The following is a 20005-nucleotide window of genomic DNA, read 5'->3' as shown; positions in this document are numbered from 1 at the left end:
TATCAAACTGAAATGGCTGTTGCAAACACCAAAATATTTAGAACTAAAAATGATTAAGATTAATAGGGGTGCCCAAACTTTTTCATAGGACTGTGTATATATATATATATATATACACACACACATGTATATATATCTGCAGCATCATTATCTGGCAGTCCCTTCACAGTTTTTTTCTATGCACTGCGGCACCTAACCACTCATGGTGCTAGGAAATCATACAGCTCCATTCAGTGCCCTTTCATTCTCATGAAGTGATGGCATAGTCTTTCTTATTTATACAAGAGATACCATATACATAAAGGGGGATGGGGGACAATCTGTTAATAGCCATAACTCAACTATACAGGGTACGTAAAATACACAGATGTTCTTAGTGACAAAATCTCATGTCAACACCTGATGAAGGCACTGACTGAATCTTCTTACAGTATATATAAGAATGTACTTACAGGTGACTTGGCTTTTACTGCCGTCAGAAGAGACATTGTTATTTCAGAGAGGTAGTCAAAAACTAAGAAATCCAATTTTCCTCCGTAAACAAGCTGTGGAACTTGAAAACAAAAGGAGAAAGACAATGACATTGTGATAGTGTATACTATTTAATGTATTTTTTTTTTTTTTAGTATTGTAAGTTTCATTAACATTTGTATAGTACTTAGAGAAGGCATTGGGACAGTTATATCTCACCATTGTCTTTCTTGGTGAAAATATCGATCACCAGTCATTTTGATCCAAATACCTTTTTCTCCTAAGTAATAGCTTCTAGACCAGGTAGACACAGCAATTCCCTTTATGATATAAATTATTCTAAGTATTTGTGTCAACTCAGAATCACAAAAAATAGTCTGTGGGTCATTGTTCAATATGTAAAAGCTTGTACTAACTTAAAACTTCGTGTGCCTACAAAATTGTTCATACAATAGTGGAGTGAGATACTGATAACAGGTGGTATAGTAAAATTGTAGTTTGTAGGCTTGTATGGCAGCACATAGTCTCTATGATCTGTGTAAAAACTTGTGTATGCCATCATAGAACTAGAACATAGATCATGGACTGAACTCACTGATTTTATATAATATGCTGAGCCTTGAGTTTCTGGTGTTGGTTTGAAGGCATGTTTAGCCTCATACAATGGAGATAAGTATAACGCTGGGTTCACACCAGCTTTTCCAGAAGACGGAAACCTGTCAGACTGGGTCCGGCCGTGAGCGTTTTGGGCTCTCTGCGGCAAACCAGTTTTTTTTATAAACCAGACACAAAGTCCTGCATGTCCAACTTTGTGTCCGGTTTAAAAAAAAAACTGTTTCGCCGCGGAGAGCCCAAAACGCTCACAGCCAGACACTTTTCAAACCCATTCAAATGAATGGATTTGAAAAATGCCTGCAGGTTTCTGTTTTCTGCCCAGTTTCGGGCAGGAAACGAAAACCTGTATAATGGAGACCCCGGGAACAGATGTGAACAAGCCCTTACCAGTATAATGCCACATGCTGCATTTTCAGTTTTTTTTTAATGTAAATTGTGAGCCTCATATGGGGATCACAATGTACATTTCCCCCCCCCCTATCAGTATGTCTTTGTAGAATGGGAGGAAATCCATGCAAACACGGGGAGAACATATAAACTCCTTGTTGATGTCATTCCTGGTGAGATTTGAACCCAGGACTACTGCGCTGCAAGGCTGCAGTGCTAACCACTGGGCCACCGTGTTGCCCCCTAGCATTTTCAGCTTTGGTTCTGATATGGAAACCATGTCAAAATTGGACAGGACCACCTTCAAAAGCCATCATGTGAACCAATACAATACCACTGACCTATATTGATGAGGGGGGGGGGGAAACACACCCACATATCAGTCACTTCACAGGTCACTGGCATCACTTTCATTGGTCACATTGTCTGTGTGCAGCTCAGCCCCATTTAAGCGTGGGTACTAAGAATATAGGTCAAGAGGGCTATAGGACAGCATTGCAGTACTTACACTCACCACTATAGTTTATACAGTGAGCAGCACGGCTCACGGTATGTAAATATTATTAAGAGATGCAATTTATTGGTGATAGGATAGGCCGTCTAGAAACCGGATAACCCCTTTACAAAATTATCACAATTTACCTGAAGCTGCAGTGTCACCCCAGAAACCAGATGCACAACCAATTCTTACTGGAGGACGTCTCGGGGTGGAAGGTGGACAGTCTTGCTGTACAGAATCCACAGAAAGCTGTCGTATGCAGGTCCGGCATAGTGTATTATAAAGAAGCCCAGATTCAGGCCTCCATGATGGAATGCACCTTTTTGCTAAAAGAAAAACCGTCCACCCCATATTTGAGGTTAAGGGGTAGAAAAGTGTCCCGCAGATGTTTAACAAACTTCTTTACTTCCTTGTTTCCAACCACTATGCAATCTGTAAGATACACAAAACATTTTTTTAGGAAAAAATAATAAATTCACTTAAAATATGTGAGGTTGAGGAAATTTAGAGAATAAGTCAATTTACTCAAATGAAATAATTTGGGGATTGTCCGGTAGTAAAAATGGTTTGACAACAGGCTCATAATGGCGTAGGGGTCGTTCACATTACATTTTAATCATCCGTTTCGCCGATCAGTTCTATGGATCTGAAAATGGAAGCAAAATGATGGCCATCTGCTTACATAGAGACCATGATCAATTAAAACAGATCTACGTAAACGGATAGCCATCAAACTGATAAACTGAATCAAAACATAATGTGAATGGTCCCTCACAGAGGTTGTCCGCCTAAAATCTCCTTGTGAATGGAGCGCCAATGCACTTTCATGACTGCTGTTCCATTCACTTCTATGGGGTTACGGGTGCATTACAGTCCCAGCAGCTCCATAGAAGTGAATGAAGTGCTGGTACTTTTGGTGCCCCACCCACCTGATCACTCGGGAACTTGGCAATAACAGCAATTTTTCTACACCAAGGACAGGGCGGAATAGGGATTTTTCTTGCTCCCCCTCTATGTGGCAGTTCTGGATGGCCGTGTCACATTTTCCCTGGATTTTCTACTTCTCTGCAGGCAGATCAGCTATGTAAACAATGCTTGATATTATTAAATGTAAAACAGATACAATATATTAAGGCATACAAACTAAGATATTGAAGACTTATCACAGGATAGGCCATGTATATCAAATCAGCAGCGTCTGACACCCAACACCTCCACAAGAGCATTATTTGGAGGAACACTGCGGCCTCTCCACTACTTAGTAAGCACAGGGCTGTGCATGTGTAGCAGCTGTGCTTGGTATTGCATCACAGCACCATTCACTTTAATAGGACAGAGCTGAAAAAGGACATGTCAGCAATATTTTAGCTCAGGAAACCCCTTTTAAAATCTATTACAGCAGTAAATATAAAACATTGTTTAAGGACAAAAGGTTCATAGAGTGACACTAATACATAACTAAAAAACTATATCTAAAAACAGAATTAAAAAAACAAACACCTTCTTAATCCCTTATATTTACAGTACTAGGAGGGTATAGTTCCCACACCAAAGCCATAAATATACAGTGCATGAATGGTGTGAGCTTAGGTGCTACACCAGCAAGCTGACTGCGATCCTGGCTCTTACACCACTTAGATGTGGTCTACAGTGACCATAGCACTTAGGTGGTCCACAGAAGGAAGAAGATCCCTTTTAAGAACATCGGCACCCCTGTCGGTATGATGACAGTTATCTGGCACCTAACATGGATATAAAAATATACAACTAACTGGTATAACAACAAATACTAGAAAATGAACAAGTTATTTAGCCAACAGAGTGAACCATATTAACAAAAACCAAACCTTAAAAACAATGGAAGGATTTCTGTTTTTGTTACTCACACTAAAAGGGGGTCTAAGGCCTTGTTCACATCTGCGTTCAGGGATTCCGTTCACCACTCTGCATGAAAAATTTGGAGAGAAAAGTGCTGCAAGCAGTACTTTTCTCTCCGCATTTTTTGTGCAGAAACCACACAGACTCCATTATAGTCTATGCGGTCCACGGGATTCCTAAGGTAACAGCTTTTTTATGCGTATTAGGTTTCCGATCGGGGTCCCCAAGCCTTACACCACCAAAGTCTCTTCTAAAGCTGCCGCCACGCAATGTACCTGATGTAGTCTTTAGGAGACCAGAGCTGTCACTTCATCTGCATGTGAATTACTGACCACACGTTTTTGCAGTTACTGTGAGGCCAGTAATGAGAAACCCATGAGAAGTGAAAGCATTGGTAGCCCAAACACTGAATGTGACTATAGCCGCACCAGGTACATTGTGCGGTGCCCTAGTAGTGTTAAAGGGGCTCCATCACTGGGAAAAGTAATTTTTAACTAAATCACATCTTTGCATAGGCTTTAGAAAGGCTATTCCACACCTACCTTTAGTATGTAGATTGCCTCAGTGGTTTCTGAATAAGTCAGTTTTTATTCATATGCTAATTAGACTGGTAGATACTCCTCTCTTATTGTTTCCTATGGGAGGCTTCTGCTGATGACTCAGCTTCCCGTTTGCACACACATAGGAGATAATAGCAGAGACGAGTGCTGCTGAGAACTTCCTGTGCTGGCTGGAAGCTCATTAGCATATGAATTAAAACGGACTTAATCAGAAACCACTGAGGCAATCTACATACAAAAGCATACCTCCCAACTTTTGAAGAACCGAAAGAGGGACAAAATGTGCGGCGTGTGTAGCGCACCGTGGGAAATTTAGCCCCACCCACTTTTGTGTTGACTCCACCCATTCTCATAAATTTTAATGTGCCCGCACACAGTATAATCCTCCTACAGTCACCCGTAAATTATATGTCCCCCCTCCATCTCTGCCCCCAGTTTCATGTCCCCTCCATCCCCCAGATTCATGTCTCCACATCTCTGCCCCCAGATTCATGTGCCCACATCTCTGCCCCCAGTGTCATGCCGTCCTCTCCTTCATCTGCCCCCAGTTTCACGTTCCACCTCAGTGTACACATTACACTTACCTTCTCCTCATTCCCTCGCCGCTCTCTCTCTCACGCGCGCACAGTTGTAGACGCGATGTGACGTCATCACATCCAGTAGACGGCGTGCAGCGGCGAAGCAAGGAGCTAAACTGTGACAGCTCCTTGCTTCAGCCGCATATATGTTGAACTCAGATCTGCGTCCTCTGGAGTTGAAATCGGAACATACCTCCCTCCAACCAGGACCACGGGACACGTCAACTGAATCGTGAATGTCCCGCGGAAATCGGGACGGTTGGGAGGTATGCAAAAGGTAGGTGTGGAATAGCCTTTCTAAAGCCTATGCAAGGATGTGATTAGATAAAAATGACTTTTCCCAGTGATAGAGCCCCTTTAACCACTTATGTGCTGTTGTAGGGACAGTAAGGGGTCTTCGGATCACTGTGTTAGGTCCTTGATATAAAACAGGGGTAATTTATTAAGACTGTTCCTATGCCTGTATTAATAGAGGCCTCACATGGTGCATTTGAATTATCAAGAGATTCCCGCACACGATCATGTGCTCTGTGAGTGTGCTAGTCGTTTTCACGGCTACTACACTGACCTGTTATTTTCTATGACCCATTTACATGCTTATGTATTATCATGGGTCCCTGATAGGGGCCGTGAGTGTAGAGCAAAACTCAGGACATGTCCTGAACCCACCCATTTTGTGGCCTGGGCTTATCAATGGAAAAATCAATGGGTCCATGGAGGCACAGGCAGCACCCGGATTTCATCCATGTGCCGTTCACACGGTTTTCCAAGGGCCTGTTGCTGCACGTGTTTGTGCCACAGTCAAGAACTTGTATAGATTTTCTATATGAGTCAGTGCACAGAGTTTTTTGGCACTGATTTTGACGCTGAATCCACCTCCAAAAAAACCTTCCCAATATAACTATTGGGAGGCGCTTTTTTTAGGCTGATTTTGAGGCCAATTCAGTGTCAAAATCAACACCAAAAAACTCCATGTGCACTGACCCTAATTCGTTGTGGTTTTCCACTCCACGTTCACAGAAACTAGTGACCAAAGCACAGAATAGGGGACTGTGGTGTATATTTAGAACAAATACGGGTTATGCCCCAAACATCCATCTGCACCAAAAAACTGGAAGGGTCCATTCAGACGAAGAAAAATGGAAGTTGGTGTGTAATTTTCCACGCTGGAAAAGAAGCCTCCCATTGATTTCAATGGGTTCTGCTAGCTTTTGCTAGCTTCTACTAGCGGAATTTTCCGCTATTGGGAAAAAAAAGCTGGCAGAACCCATTGAAATCAATGGGAGACTTCTTTTTCAGCGTGGAAAATTATAAACCAAATTCCTCACCATTTTCCTCCGTGTGAATGGACCCTGTGGGTTGCTAAATTCCACCAGGCACATTTCCTGGACTGATCAGGGCCATGTAATTGGGACTCACTGCATAAGGAGACATGATGCAGTGAGCTACCTAAAAGCCAAAAGGCTTTTTTTTTTTTTTTTAAATGTAGATTGTGAGCCCACGTAGGGCTCACAATGTACATTTTTTTTCCTATCAGTATGTCTTTTGGAGTAAGGGATGGAAATCCACGCAAACACAGGGAGAACATACAAACTCCTTGCAGATGGTTTTTTGCCCTTGGTGGGATTCGAACCAAGGACTCCAGCGCTGCAAGGCTGCAGTGCTAACCACTGAGCCACCGTGTGGCCCCTAAAAGCCAAAAGGCTTCTTTATTGAATGGACATAAAAGTTTGAGTTCAGTGCAGCATCATTGAAGACCTAAGTGCATCATAACAGTCTATAATGCAGTGATTTCCAGAATCTTGCTGCTGAGAAAATTCACTTTTAGGGAGCCTTCACACGGAGTAAACGCGCGTGTATTTTTGCAAAATACACGTGTAAAGATAAGACTCCCATTGACTTCAATTATATTTTTTACACGTGTAAAAATACGCCTGTAAGATGTCATTGAAGTCAATGGGAGTCTTATTTTTACACGTGTATTTTGCAAAAATACACACACGTTTACTCTGTGTGAGGGCTCCCTTAATCCAGAAGCACAAACTGTTCAGTGCAGCTGAGACATCACCACACCTGCTAGAACACCTGTCTTTGTGGTACCAGAAAGCTATGCCCCTCCAACATAAAGACTGGCATCCCCATGTGCAGTGACCACAAGCAAAAAGAGGCACTTCTATAGACGTGGCCATAGCTTATACAACTCGTTTGGCTTATGGATTAAAAGTTGATTTTCTCATGTAACTAACAGCCCCAATAACAACATCATAAGTGGGTCAGAAGATATTTCGGTAGTGTTACACCAGGGTGATGGCAGGTCCCTTAAAGTCAGATGTAGTCCAAGTAGTAGCAAAAAAAGCCAAGTAGTCTGGGGAAATAAATTTCCCTCATAGATCTACAGATATTCTTATTCACTTACAGTATATATTGTTATTTATGTTCTGTTTGGTCTGAGGAACACAAGAATGGAAACAGTAAAAAAGGATCTAACAGACACCTATGGAGCTCGACAGATCCCTCTGACTCTAATGGGTTGTGTTATCTATTATGGTGCCCATTTTCTTGGTGGATGAATAATTTTAGATGGACGCTGCCATCTCTTTAGATGGAGCCACTAAAGCAGATGTGAATGTAGCCTAAATTGGCTGAAAATATCGTATTAAGATTTTGGCCCTTACATTTCAAGCCTGGTTCACATATGTGTTTGGTATTCTGTTCAGGGAGTCCACTTGAGGACCCCCCGAATGGAATACTGAATGCATTAAACAGTGATGAGCAATTAAACCACAAGGACCCCATTGATTATAACAGGGTCAGTTTTCCACATGAATCATGCAGAGAGAAAAGTACTGCTTGAAGGACTTTTCTCTCCGCAGGATTCATGCGGACATCATTATAGCCTATGTGGTCCTTAACGCAGATGTGAACCAGCCTTAAGAGGCACAAATATAAATAAGCTATTTTAGAAAAAAAAAAAAAAGTATTTTTATAGTGAAAATATTATATATATAAAATACATGTGAGGAATGGTGTAATTATAGTTGCTGGAATGCGGGGGGCGTGGCTTGGCCATGGAGGAGTGAGGACGCTTGTTGCCTCCGCTCCGTCTCTGGCCCTCGGTGGAACGCTGCTTTGCTGCTGACCGGCACAAATTCCACTTACCTGAAGATGGGGAAGAACCGAAAGCCTTCCCAGCAGTCCTCTTCTACCCCTCCTGGACCTTCGGGATCTTCATCTATCGCCCGCTTCCTCCGGGTGCCGCGCTGTGAAGAGGCCTCCTCCCCAGCCGGATCTAAGATGGCGCCTGTGACTGCTGCTGCTCCACGCGGCCGGCCCACCGCATCGCCGACTCTCTCCTCCGCTGCCACTGATGATGCGGGTGACCGCTCTCTTGCCTCCGGTGATGACCTGGATGCCCTGCTGCCCGGCGCTCCCCGTCCTTCAGCGCACCTTCCCTGCAGGCCTGCTCTCCTTTCTCCCGGTGTGAGCGACGCTGCTCAGGTAGGCCGGGACTCTCCCCTGCCCTCCCTCCTGCCGGCTTTTGGTCCGGATAGCTCCTGGCCGTCCCTGCCGCCCCTATGATGTCTCCTGCTCTGGCTCCCATGATTGACGCCTCCACAGCCCTTGCTTGGGGTGAAGACCGGTCTGCCTGGCTCTCTGCTGTGCCCTCTCCCTCACAGTCGGCCTCTGACTCCCCTCCAGCTGCTACTGATGTGTCCCTGGTTTCTGGGGCAGTACCCCAGACTCATTTGGCCCCGGAATGTGACAGGCCTGAGGACTGTGGCCTATCCCCCTTGTCTGCTGCTCCCAGGGGTTGTGGCTCCCTCCCTATTGCCCCCTCTCGGTCTCTCCAGGGCCATCCAGCGGTGTCTGCTCCCCTGTCGGTCCCTCCTGGATTACCTTCAGCTCCTGTGGATTGTGGGCCTCATTTTTGTATTGCTAATGACTCTGCTGGCTCTGGTGCTTCCCCTGCCTCCATTGCTGATACTCTTGTGGAATTGCGCCGCCTTAGCGCCCACTTGGTGGCAGTCCCCACCAAGTCTGATATGGAGGACTATGTGGTGCGACTTGAGCAGTCCTACAAATCGGAACTTTCTGCTTTCCGTTCCTCTGTACAACAACTTGAAACCAAGTTGGATTCCCTTGAGGCGGCCTCTGCCTCTCACGAGACTCAGCTTTCCTCTCATGAGGCTACCATTGCTTTCCACACTCAGCAGCTGCGGTTTCTGTCTGATATGTTGGGTGACCTGGAGAATCGCAATCGGCGTAATAACATTAGGGTGCGGGGCCTCCCTGAATCCGTTGAGTCACAACATCTGGATGCTACCTTGCGCACCATCTTCAATTCCATTTTGGGGGTCCCCTTGCATTTGCCCATTGAACTTGACCGCGCGCACCGCTCTCCTGGTGATAATAGGCCTCGAGACATCATTTGCAGGGTTCACCGCTATCAGCTGAAGGAGGCGATTATGCGCAAAGTCCGGGAAGCCCCGAAGGTTCTGTTTCAGGACAATGAGTTGCAGCTGCTGCTGGATTTGTCTCGCCTCACCTTGGCTAAACGGAGGGCTCTGAAACCCCTCTTGGAAGTGCTCAACCAGCATCAAGTTCCGTATACATGGGGCTTCCCTTTCCGCCTGCAGGTCCGTCATGGTGGCCGTGTTATCTCCATGTCTCATCCGGATGAACTTTACAATTTCGCTTCTGCCTTGGGTCTGCCATCGGTTCCTGCCCTCTCCTGGCCTCCATTCCCTGGTGATCTACTGTCGGCCCCTCCTGCTCGTCCTCAGCGGCGCTCCAGAAGGCGTCGTAAGACCCGCTCCCCAGAGGGGGCGGACCTGTCTCTGGCTGCTTCTGGCGCTTCCACCTGACTGCTGTAGTGGCTGCTGTCGTTCCTGTTCTTTTGAAGTGGACTGTATGTCTATTTTTTTGGGCATTTGTGGGAGGGTTTCGGGACGTGTTTGACTTATGTCTTTTTCCCCTTTTTCCTTGGGGGGGTTCCCATCCTTTCCATGGTGTAGTCCTTTTGTTGGGTCCGCCCTCCTTATTCCTTCTGTTTAGTCTTAGACGCCCTAGGTGGCGTTGTGCGGACCCCTGATGTTCTAATTTGTTGGTCAGCGTTTATTCTGTGTTAGTTTTTTCATGGTATTGGTGTTTTTGCCTGGGGCCCGGGGGCGGGGTGCCGGCTTCTTTGTTTGGAAAAGCCCGTTTCCCACCGGGGTCACCACGCTTTCTGTTTGCGTGGTCTTTGGCAACTCTTTTCTTTGCCGTTTCCCCACCCTTTTTTTTGTGTGGAGTTCTTCCCTCCACCCCACTTAGTTGGTCTTGTTTGTCTATTTTTCGTTTATTTTCCTTCTCCTTTTTCTTTTCTCATTTGTTTCCCTCGATTGTTCTTCGTTTGTCCCTTTGTTGTCTCGTTCTTTTTGTTCCTCTTCTTTTTTTTCCTTGGCCATGTCCTCTGTTAACTTTTGTACCCTCAATGCTAGGGGTCTCAATGTCCCCCAAAAGCGTAATCAGATTTTGTATCAGTTGCATAAACAGCGCTCACATGTCCTTGTTTTGCAGGAAACCCATTTTAAGAAGGACCACGTCCCGGATATCCGCAGCCGTTACTTCCCTAAGTGGTTCCATAGTGTCAACCCAGTTGCTAAGTCCAAGGGTGTCTCGATTGCTATCCACCGTTCTCTGCAGCATGAGGTTCTGGACACCTGTATCGACCCCGAGGGTAGGTTCCTCTTCTTGAAATTGCGCACCGGTGGTACGATTCTCACCGTGGCTGGTTGCTACCTCCCAAATCAGGGTCAGTTGGCGTATTGTAGGTCCCTTATCCGCAGATTGGCAGACTTTAGTGAGGGGGTCGTGGTTTTGGGTGGTGATTTTAATTTTGTCCTGGACCCTCAGGTTGACTCCTCCCCCCGCGCCCCTCCCACGCTCCCTCGCAATTGCGCCGCTTGTTGTCGGCTCTTCATAACTCCCAATTGGTTGATGTTTGGCGCATTCTAAATCCTCAGGGTCGAGATTATACTTATTTCTCCCCGGCTCATAACTCGCATAGTCGCATTGACTTTTTCCTGACTAGCCATCATGCCCTTTCATGGTCCCCGGTAGTTCGTATTGATTCGGTTCTTTGGTCGGACCATGCTCCGGTCCATTTGTCCCTGGACATCCCTGGCCTGTCACGGCGCCCCTTTAACTGGCGCTTGAATGAGGGCCTTTTGAAAGACATCCCCTGTAAGGAGGCTGTCGGGGAGACCATTCGGAATTTTTGGCTCGATCATGCTCTTGATCCCACTTCTCTCCCTATGCAATGGGAGGCTATGAAGTGCATGGTGAGGGGGGTTCTTATCCAACACGGCGCTCGTCTTAAGAGAGAGCGAGCCGCTGGGGTTACCGCCCTTTTAGACCGTATTCATGACCTGGAGCTGTCTCACAAACAGTCTGGCTCCCGTTCAACCTTTACGGAGCTTCTTAATGCGAGGGAGGAACTTTGCGTCCTCTTGGACGGGAAATATCTGCGCTTTAGGGACCGCGTTAAGAAACACTACTATGAGTTTGCTGATAAATGTGGTCGCTCGCTGGCTCGTCGTCTTCATCCGCGAGATTCCCCTGCGTATGTTCCGCGCCTGCGTACTGGGTCGGGTGGTCTTGTTCATAACCCCACTGATATTGCTGCGGAGTTCCGCTCGTTTTATTCAAACTTGTATGATATTCACGGTCATTACGCGGATTTGGACCCGTCGGTGCTTAGAGACAAGATCCGACAGTATGTAGCCGACACTGCTCTCCCCTCTCTTTCTAGCTCTGATGCGGAAGCCCTTGAGTCGCCATTTACGTTAGAGGAAGTCGCCGCGGTAATCCAGTCTACACCCGCGGGTAAAGCGCCGGGACCGGACGGGTTCTCTGCTCGCTTTTATAAATGTTTCAGTTCCCTCCTTTCCCCGGATCTGGCGCGGGTGTTTAATAGTGTGGGGGATTCGTCTCCGTTCTCTGCGCAATCCTTGTCTGCCCTGATCACTGTGCTTCCTAAGCCTGGTAAGGACCCTGTATGCCCGGGGAGTTACCGGCCTATTTCCTTAATCAATATTGATGTGAAATTATATGCAAAATTGTTGGCGAATCGCCTCTCTTCCTTCATGCCCGCTTTGGTTCATAGTGATCAGGTCGGCTTCATCCCGGGTCGGGAAGCGCGTGATAACGTTTGCAAAACTGTTCTGGCCATCTCTATAGCCCGCTCCTCCAAGGTTCCTCTTTGTTTGCTCTCGATCGATGCTGAGAAGGCGTTTGATCGCATTCATTGGGGTTTTCTTCGGGAGACCCTTGCACAGATCGGGGTTGGCTCCGGTTTCCTGGGCAAGATTTTGGCTCTTTATGGGAATGCGTCGGCGCGGGTCCGGGTGAACGGAGTGATCTCGGATTTTTTTCCGGTCCGCAATGGTACCCGCCAAGGTTGCCCCCTCTCGCCTTTGCTCTTTGCCTTGGTGATGGAGCATCTGGCGGTGGCGTTGCGTCGTTGCCCCGATGTCCACGGTATACAGTTGGGTTCCCGTATGGTCAAGGCGGCGCTATATGCGGACGATCTTCTGCTCTATGTCTCTGAACCACGGGTTTCGTTTCCGGCTGTCTTACGTGAATTCTCCCGCTTTGGTGCCCTTAGCAATTTTAAGGTCAATTTATCTAAGAGCGAGGCTCTTAATGTCTCACTTCCCCCTTCTGAGGCTGAGTTCCTGTCTCGGTCTTTTCCGTTTCGGTGGCAACCCTCCTCCTTCAAATACTTGGGGATCCGTATTACTCCTGATCCTGCTTCCCTGTTCCAACTTAATTATCTCCCACTTTTGGATACTATTACCTCTGATCTACGTTCTTATGGAGCTCGTCTCCCCTCTTGGTTTAGTCGCATTCATGCCCTTAAGATGGATGTCCTCCCTCGGTTCCTGTACCTATTCCAGGCATTGCCCATCCCTCTTCCACGTGCTTTTTTAGCCAGGGTACAGTCGTTGTTCGGGAAGTTTGTGTGGGGTTCCTCTCGGAGCAGACTGGGGTTCAGTACTCTGGTCCGGCGTAAATATAGGGGTGGCGTTGGTCTCCCGGATGTGCGCCTTTACTATCGTGCCTTGGTTTTGCTTCGTCTGTTCGATTGGCAGTTCCGTCGCCATGATAAGCAGTGGGTTTCCATCGAATTTGATCTGATTTCGTCTTCACTTTCCTCTTGGCCATGGATCCCTCCGCACTTTCGCCCTAAATCCCCTGGCCTCTACGTTCTCCCTTCGCATTTTCTGAAAGTATGGGATCTGGTCTGTTCTTCTGGCCGCTTGGCCCGCGTCCCGGGCCCTTTGACTCCCCTCTTCGACAACCCTATGTTCCCTCCTGGTAGCTCGGTTGACCGGTTCCTCTGCTGGGACCGAGCGAATTCTACTTGTCTTCAGGAGGTGGCGGGTGATTCTCCGCTCCTTCCGTTCGCCCAGCTGTGTAGTTCTCACCCTGACCTGCGCCTCTCGTGGTTGGAGTACGCTCAACTCCAGTCCTTTCTGAAGCAGTTTTCGCTCACTCCTCGCCTCTCCTCTCCTCCATTAGCCCTTGAATCCTATGTCGGGCGTCAGACCACCCCCCCCCCTCGTGCCCTTTCGCTACTGTATGATGTTCTCCTCTCGGATGTCACTGCGGAACTCCCTCCCTACGTCGCCGCTTGGAACGCCGACCTTCCTGTGGGTTTGTCATCTGCGGATTGGGACCGGTCCTTTTTGCTCTCTCACAAGCTGGCCCTCCCGTGTAGTGCTCAGGAGAGGAATTATAAGATTCTGTCCCGGTGGTATAGGTGTCCAGTGCTTCTCCATAGGATTTTTCCCGCTGTTCCGGACTTATGTTGGCGCTGTGGCTCCGCTAGGGGTACTATGTTGCACATATGGTGGGACTGTGACGTTCTGCGCCCCTTTTGGGACGCGGTGTTTTCTTTGTATTCCAGGGTCAGTGGGCGCTCGGTGACTGTCTCTCCCCAGCTGGCACTTCTGTCGGTTATCCCTGGTAAGCTGTCGGAGATTAAGAAGGACCTCCTGGGGCACTTTCTTGTGGCCGCCAGGACCGTCATCCCCAGACACTGGCGCAGCCCTACCCCTCCCTCCTTGATTGAGTTCCTCCAGGAGTTCCTTCTTATTCAGCGGATGGAGACCTTGGTGGCGGAAGATTCCCCTGACTATTCCAAGTTTGAACTTCGTTGGCGTCCCTGGGTTATGTTCCAGGAGTCGTCTGCCTTCTCTTCTGCCTTTGCTTGAGTGTGACATGGCCGTCTGTTTTCTTCTTTTCTTCTTTTGCTTCCGTTGTGGTTCTTTTAGTCTTCGTCTTGTGTTTGTTTGTTTGTTTCTTGTCTATTCCTTTTCCCTTTTTCCCTTTCTCGTTGGGCTATAGTTGATTTGTGCGAAGGGGGGTCTTTTTGGCCTCCCTGTCCGCGGACTGTTATGTTTCTTCATTATTGCTCGACTTCATGTTTGTTGTTTGTTCTGTATTATATTGAAAAATCTTTAATAAAACCCGTTTAAGCATAGTTGCTGGAATGCACTGTATACAGCAGCAATGTGTGGCTTTCCATATTTCCCTCTCTCTAAGCCTCTTGTACATACAATAAGCTGTACATTTACAGGGCACGAGTGCTTTTTCACACCAGATATGATTAGGAAAGGACAAAGGTTTCTCTGCTCTGCCTGTACAGCTGGTTTGCACACCAAAGTGCTCCACTTATATACTACAAGCTGAAAAAAAAAATACATATATAGTGTGTAGAGAAAAAACAGAAAATATAATTAAAAAAAGTGTGCTAAGTGGTTATACTCCAATACCTTCAAAAACATTGTCCATTGGCTATCACCAGCCAAAAAGACACTAATTGTGCCATATGGTAGGCCAATATATACTGGAATACTTTTGCCTCAACTGTACTTGAGCTATGTTCACATCTGCATGAAGTGTATCTTCATTGCAGGTTCTTCATGCAGGACTTTTTTGTCTGACAAAGTGACAACTGTAACAGGATTAGCTCAGGGATCTGCTCAGATAGACAGCACTTTTTGGCACAGTAATGAAAGTCCAGCCAAATGTAGTGCAACTGGCCGCCACCAGTTTTATTAGAACTTATCAGGCAAATCAAAATACAATACAATACAAACTAAAATCCTAGCCATCCGGCTACTACCTACAAGACAGGTCACCTAACTACTGACAGCTGGGTCTACTGTGCAGTCTCTAAATACAAAGCACAGCAATGATACTCACAAGTGGTTTCCCAGGAGCAGAGAGAGCCATATACCTGTGCTGTATACCCTTATAGACACACATTTCGGGATACCAGGATTTATCCCCACACATCCCAAAACCTGGAGTGGCTGAATGGAGTAGAGACACACCCAAAACTCTTCTTTTCTCAGCTGCATCTAAATCATATATAACAGGAACCTGAGAGAAATGTACTGTATACTCCTACAACTTTGCCCCCTGGTCCTGTCACACAATCCACATAACGAATAGCAGACAAACCCACTAGACTAGGGCTACAAGGTGACTTTTGACACGACTACTGTAAGTGAATAGAGTTGCATTACAACTAGAGATGAGCGAACACCCGAACAGCACGCACCCATAGAAATGAATGGAAGCACCTGTGACGCTGACTTTGCCGGCGGGCGGCCGGCGACACAGGTGCTTCCATTCATTTCTATGGGTGCGTGCTGTTCGGATTGGCTGATCCGAACAATGTTCGCTCATCTCTAATTACAACCCAAGACCCAACTTCTAAGGCTAGGTTCACACCTGTGCCTAATCTCCGCTTGGGGATTCCGTTCGCTATTCTGCTTTAAAAATGTGCAGAAACCCAGCACACCCCATTATAGTGTATGGGGTTTGCGGGTTTCCGCAGGTAACTGCTTTTTTAAGCCAATTAGGTTTCCGTTTGTGGGAAGTAACAGACAATGTCGCCCTAGCCTAATTGTCAATGGGCTCTACCAAGATCTGTTTCATATCATACATACATTCCCATTGTGATGTCCTATAAGGAACAGAGAAACCGAAAACCTGAAAGAGAAACCTGCACATTGCTTGACATTTCAGGTATTCCAGATGCAACATGTACAAGCAGTGTGCACCTTAGCGCTTTGAATTGGTATACAGGTAAAAGCAGTGTGAACCACAGCACCTTGTGTACATGTACAGTGTGAACCACGGCGCCTTGTGTACACGTACCGTGTGAACCACAGCGCCTTGTGTACATGTACAAGCAGTGTGAACCACAGCGCCTTGTGTACATGTACAGTGTGAACCACAGTGCCTTGTGTACACGTACAAGCAGTGTGAACCATAGCGCCTTGTGTACAAGAACAAGCAGTGTGAACCATAGCGCCTTGTGTACAAGAACAAGCAGTGTGAACCACAGCGCCTTGTGTGCACGTACAGTGTGAACCACAGCGCGTTGTGTACACGTACAAGCAGTGTGAACCACAGCGCCTTGTGTACATGTACAGTGTGAACCACAGCGCCTTGTGTACATGTACAAGCAGTGTGAACCACAGCGCCTTGTGTACATGTACAAGCAGTGTGAACCACAGCGCCTTGTGTACATGTACAAGCAGTGTGAACCATAGTGCCTTGTGTACATGTACAAGCAGTGTGAACCATAGCGCCTTGTGTACATGTACAAGCAGTGTGAACCACAGCGCCTTGTGTACACGTACAAGCAGTGTGAACCACAGCGCCTTGTGTACATGTACAGTGTGAACCACAGCGCCTTGTGTACATGTACAAGCAGTGTGAACCACAGCGCCTTGTGTACATGTACAAGCAGTGTGAACCACAGCGCCTTGTGTACATGTACAAGCAGTGTGAACCATAGTGCCTTGTGTACATGTACAAGCAGTGTGAACCATAGTGCCTTGTGTACATGTACAAGCAGTGTGAACCATAGCGCCTTGTGTACATGTACAAGCAGTGTGAACCACAGCGCCTTGTGTACATGTACAAGCAGTGTGAACCACAGCGCCTTGTGTACACATACAAGCAGTGTGAACCATAACGCCTTGTGTACATGTACAAGCAGTGTGAACCACAGCGCCTTGTGTACACGTACAAGCAGTGTGAACCATAACGCCTTGTGTACATGTACAAGCAGTGTGAACCATAGCCCCTTGTGTACATGTACAAGCAGTGTGAACCACAGCGCCTTGTGTACACGTACAAGCAGTGTGAACCACAGCGCCTTGTGTACACATACAAGCAGTGTGAACCACAACGCCTTGTGTACACGTACAAGCAGTGTGAACCACAGCGCCTTGTGTACACGTACAAGCAGTGTGAACCATAACGCCTTGTGTACATGTACAAGCAGTGTGAACCACAGCGCCTTGTGTACATGTACAAGCAGTGTGAACCACAGCGCCTTGTGTACATGTACAAGCAGTGTGAACCATAACGCCTTGTGTACACGTACAAGCAGTGTGAACCACAGCGCCTTGTGTACATGTACAAGCAGTGTGAACCATAGCGCCTTGTGTACATGTACAAGCAGTGTGAACCACAGCGCCTTGTGTACATGTACAAGCAGTGTGAACCACAGCGCCTTGTGTACATGTACAAGCAGTGTGAACCACAGCGCCTTGTGTACATGTACAAGCAGTGTGAACCACAGCGCCTTGTGTACATGTACAAGCAGTGTGAACCACAGCGCCTTGTGTACACGTACAAGCAGTGTGAACCACAGCGCCTTGTGTACATGTACAGTGTGAACCACAGCGTCTTGTGTACACGTACAAGCAGTGTGAACCACAGCGCCTTGTGTACATGTACAAGCAGTGTGAACCACAGCGCCTTGTGTACATGTACAGTGTGAACCACAGCGTCTTGTGTACACGTACAAGCAGTGTGAACCACAGCGCCTTGTGTACATGTACAAGCAGTGTGCTTTTAGCGCCTTCTGTTGGGATATAGAACTCTATAGTTTTGTTCTTTACTATGCAGATGTGGTTGATGGAGACATTGTGTAAGATACAGTAAGTACATGGTGTTATCCATATGTATGAGCGGTAACAGGACACTACCTGTCCCCTTATTACATAATACGTGATGTGACTTCTCCAGCACATACACACCTGAGCCTATCCTGACAGTGTGAACAGGATGCTAGTGCCATGTTACCGAATCAATAACTCCCAGTATAAATCAGCAGATGTGACATTGTAGCCAAGGAGCCCGGACCAAAACAAATGCTCAGTCCCATAGTGGCCAAGCCAAAGTGTGCAGAGCGGCAGCGCTAACCCTGTTACCACCAGTGGGGCACACACCCCAGAGCACTATAAAGCCCAGCATTCTCCCCAATCCCAGGACACTCCGCCTGGACCCGGAGCTTCCTGCATTTTACCAAAGTTTTGTTACTTACTCTGCAGCCGTAGCGGCTCTCTCGGAAGCCCATGACAGTCTCACCCAGCCGGCACATTACAACAGGGGTTATCTAACTGCTTTTCATATGTAAAGCAAAACACATAGGAACTGAAGACGAAAGTTGTACACAGAATGGTTACAGGATTTCATAATTCACTACAGAGTCATGTTTGTTTCCTCACATTACTTACTAATAAAACAGAAACTCTTTTATGTAATGTTTTAGTGTCCCCCATTTACAAGTTGGAACAGTCCACAAATAAAACCTGGGCGGCTCTGCTGTGATTCCAGTGTTGTCCAGTAGGTGGCAGGCGAATACTGTTGTTTGTTATTCTGACTGGTGCAGATGTTAGTTCCGTGTAAGTTTCCGTATAGAGGAGAGCTGAGGGCTGACACCCGCATACCCGCCATAGCCAGTCACACGGGCGTGTAATAGTGACCCGGTAATACACAGTATACTAGAGGGGGGTCTCTACACTGCAATACAATCGTTCACGTGAGGCTTGTGCTCAGGCTGGCTGCTGACACTAGTATGGGGGAGGGGGGACTCCAGCATGTGAGTGAGGTCACAGCTGTGAGTACACAAACAGGAGAGGTACCAGGTGTGTAGTGATGGCTGTGACACAGTATATAGAGCTGTGAGTACACAAACAGGAGAGGTTACCAGGTGTGTAGTGATGGCTGTGACACAGTATATAGAGCTGTGAGTACACAAACAGGAGAGGTACCAGGTGTGTAGTGATGGCTGTGACACAGTATATAGAGCTGTGAGTATACAAACAGGAGAGGTACCAGGTGTGTAGTGATGGCTGTGACACAGTATATAGAGCTGTGAGTATACAAACAGGACAGGTACCAGGTGTGTAGTGATGGCTGTGACACAGTATATAGAGCTGTGAGTATACAAACAGGACAGGTACCAGGTGTGTAGTGATGGCTGTGACACAGTATATAGAGCTGTGAGTATACAAACAGGAGAGGTACCAGGTGTGTAGTGATGGCTGTAACACAGTATATAGAGCTGTGAGTATACAAACAGGAGAGGTACCAGGTGTGTAGTGATGGCTGTGACACAGTATATAGAGCTGTGAGTATACAAACAGGACAGGTACCAGGTGTGTAGTGATGGCTGTGACACAGTATATAGAGCTGTGAGTACACAAACAGGAGAGGTACCAGGTGTGTAGTGATGGCTGTGACACAGTATATAGAGCTGTGAGTACACAAACAGGAGAGGTACCAGGTGTGTAGTGATGGCTGTGACAGTATATAGAGCTGTGAGTACACAAACAGGAGAGGTACCAGGTGTGTAGTGATGGCTGTGACACAGTATATAGAGCTGTGAGTATACAAACAGGAGAGGTACCAGGTGTGTAGTGATGGCTGTGACACAGTATATAGAGCTGTGAGTATACAAACAGGACAGGTACCAGGTGTGTAGTGATGGCTGTGACACAGTATATAGAGCTGTGAGTATACAAACAGGAGAGGTACCAGGTGTGTAGTGATGGCTGTGACACAGTATATAGAGCTGTGAGTATACAAACAGGAGAGGTACCAGGTGTGTAGTGATGGCTGTGACACAGTATATAGAGCTGTGAGTATACAAACAG

At 46.9% G+C, this 20005-nt stretch overlaps 1 protein-coding gene across 1 annotated transcript in view; it reads right to left on the bottom strand.

Moving 5' to 3' along the window:
• The window catches only part of LOC142219380 (uncharacterized), a 75115-nt gene extending 56679 nt beyond the window's left edge, over positions 1–18436 (bottom strand). Inside the window, exons 1-3 of the mRNA XM_075257418.1 lie at positions 18391–18436; positions 2116–2404; positions 453–553 (exon numbers count right to left, since the gene is read on the bottom strand). Of these exons, the coding sequence (XP_075113519.1) occupies positions 453–553; positions 2116–2323 (309 nt within the window). The 5' untranslated portion in view covers positions 2324–2404; positions 18391–18436. The remainder of the gene's footprint in view (positions 1–452; positions 554–2115; positions 2405–18390) is intronic.
• Between the last annotated feature and the right edge of the window lie 1569 nt (positions 18437–20005).

Source organism: Leptodactylus fuscus, chromosome 1 (assembly GCF_031893055.1).
Source record: "Leptodactylus fuscus isolate aLepFus1 chromosome 1, aLepFus1.hap2, whole genome shotgun sequence".
NCBI lineage: Eukaryota > Metazoa > Chordata > Amphibia > Anura > Leptodactylidae > Leptodactylus > Leptodactylus fuscus.
The sequence above is the reverse complement of the archived record's forward strand: the minus strand, read 5'-3'. Positions and strand labels throughout refer to the sequence as shown.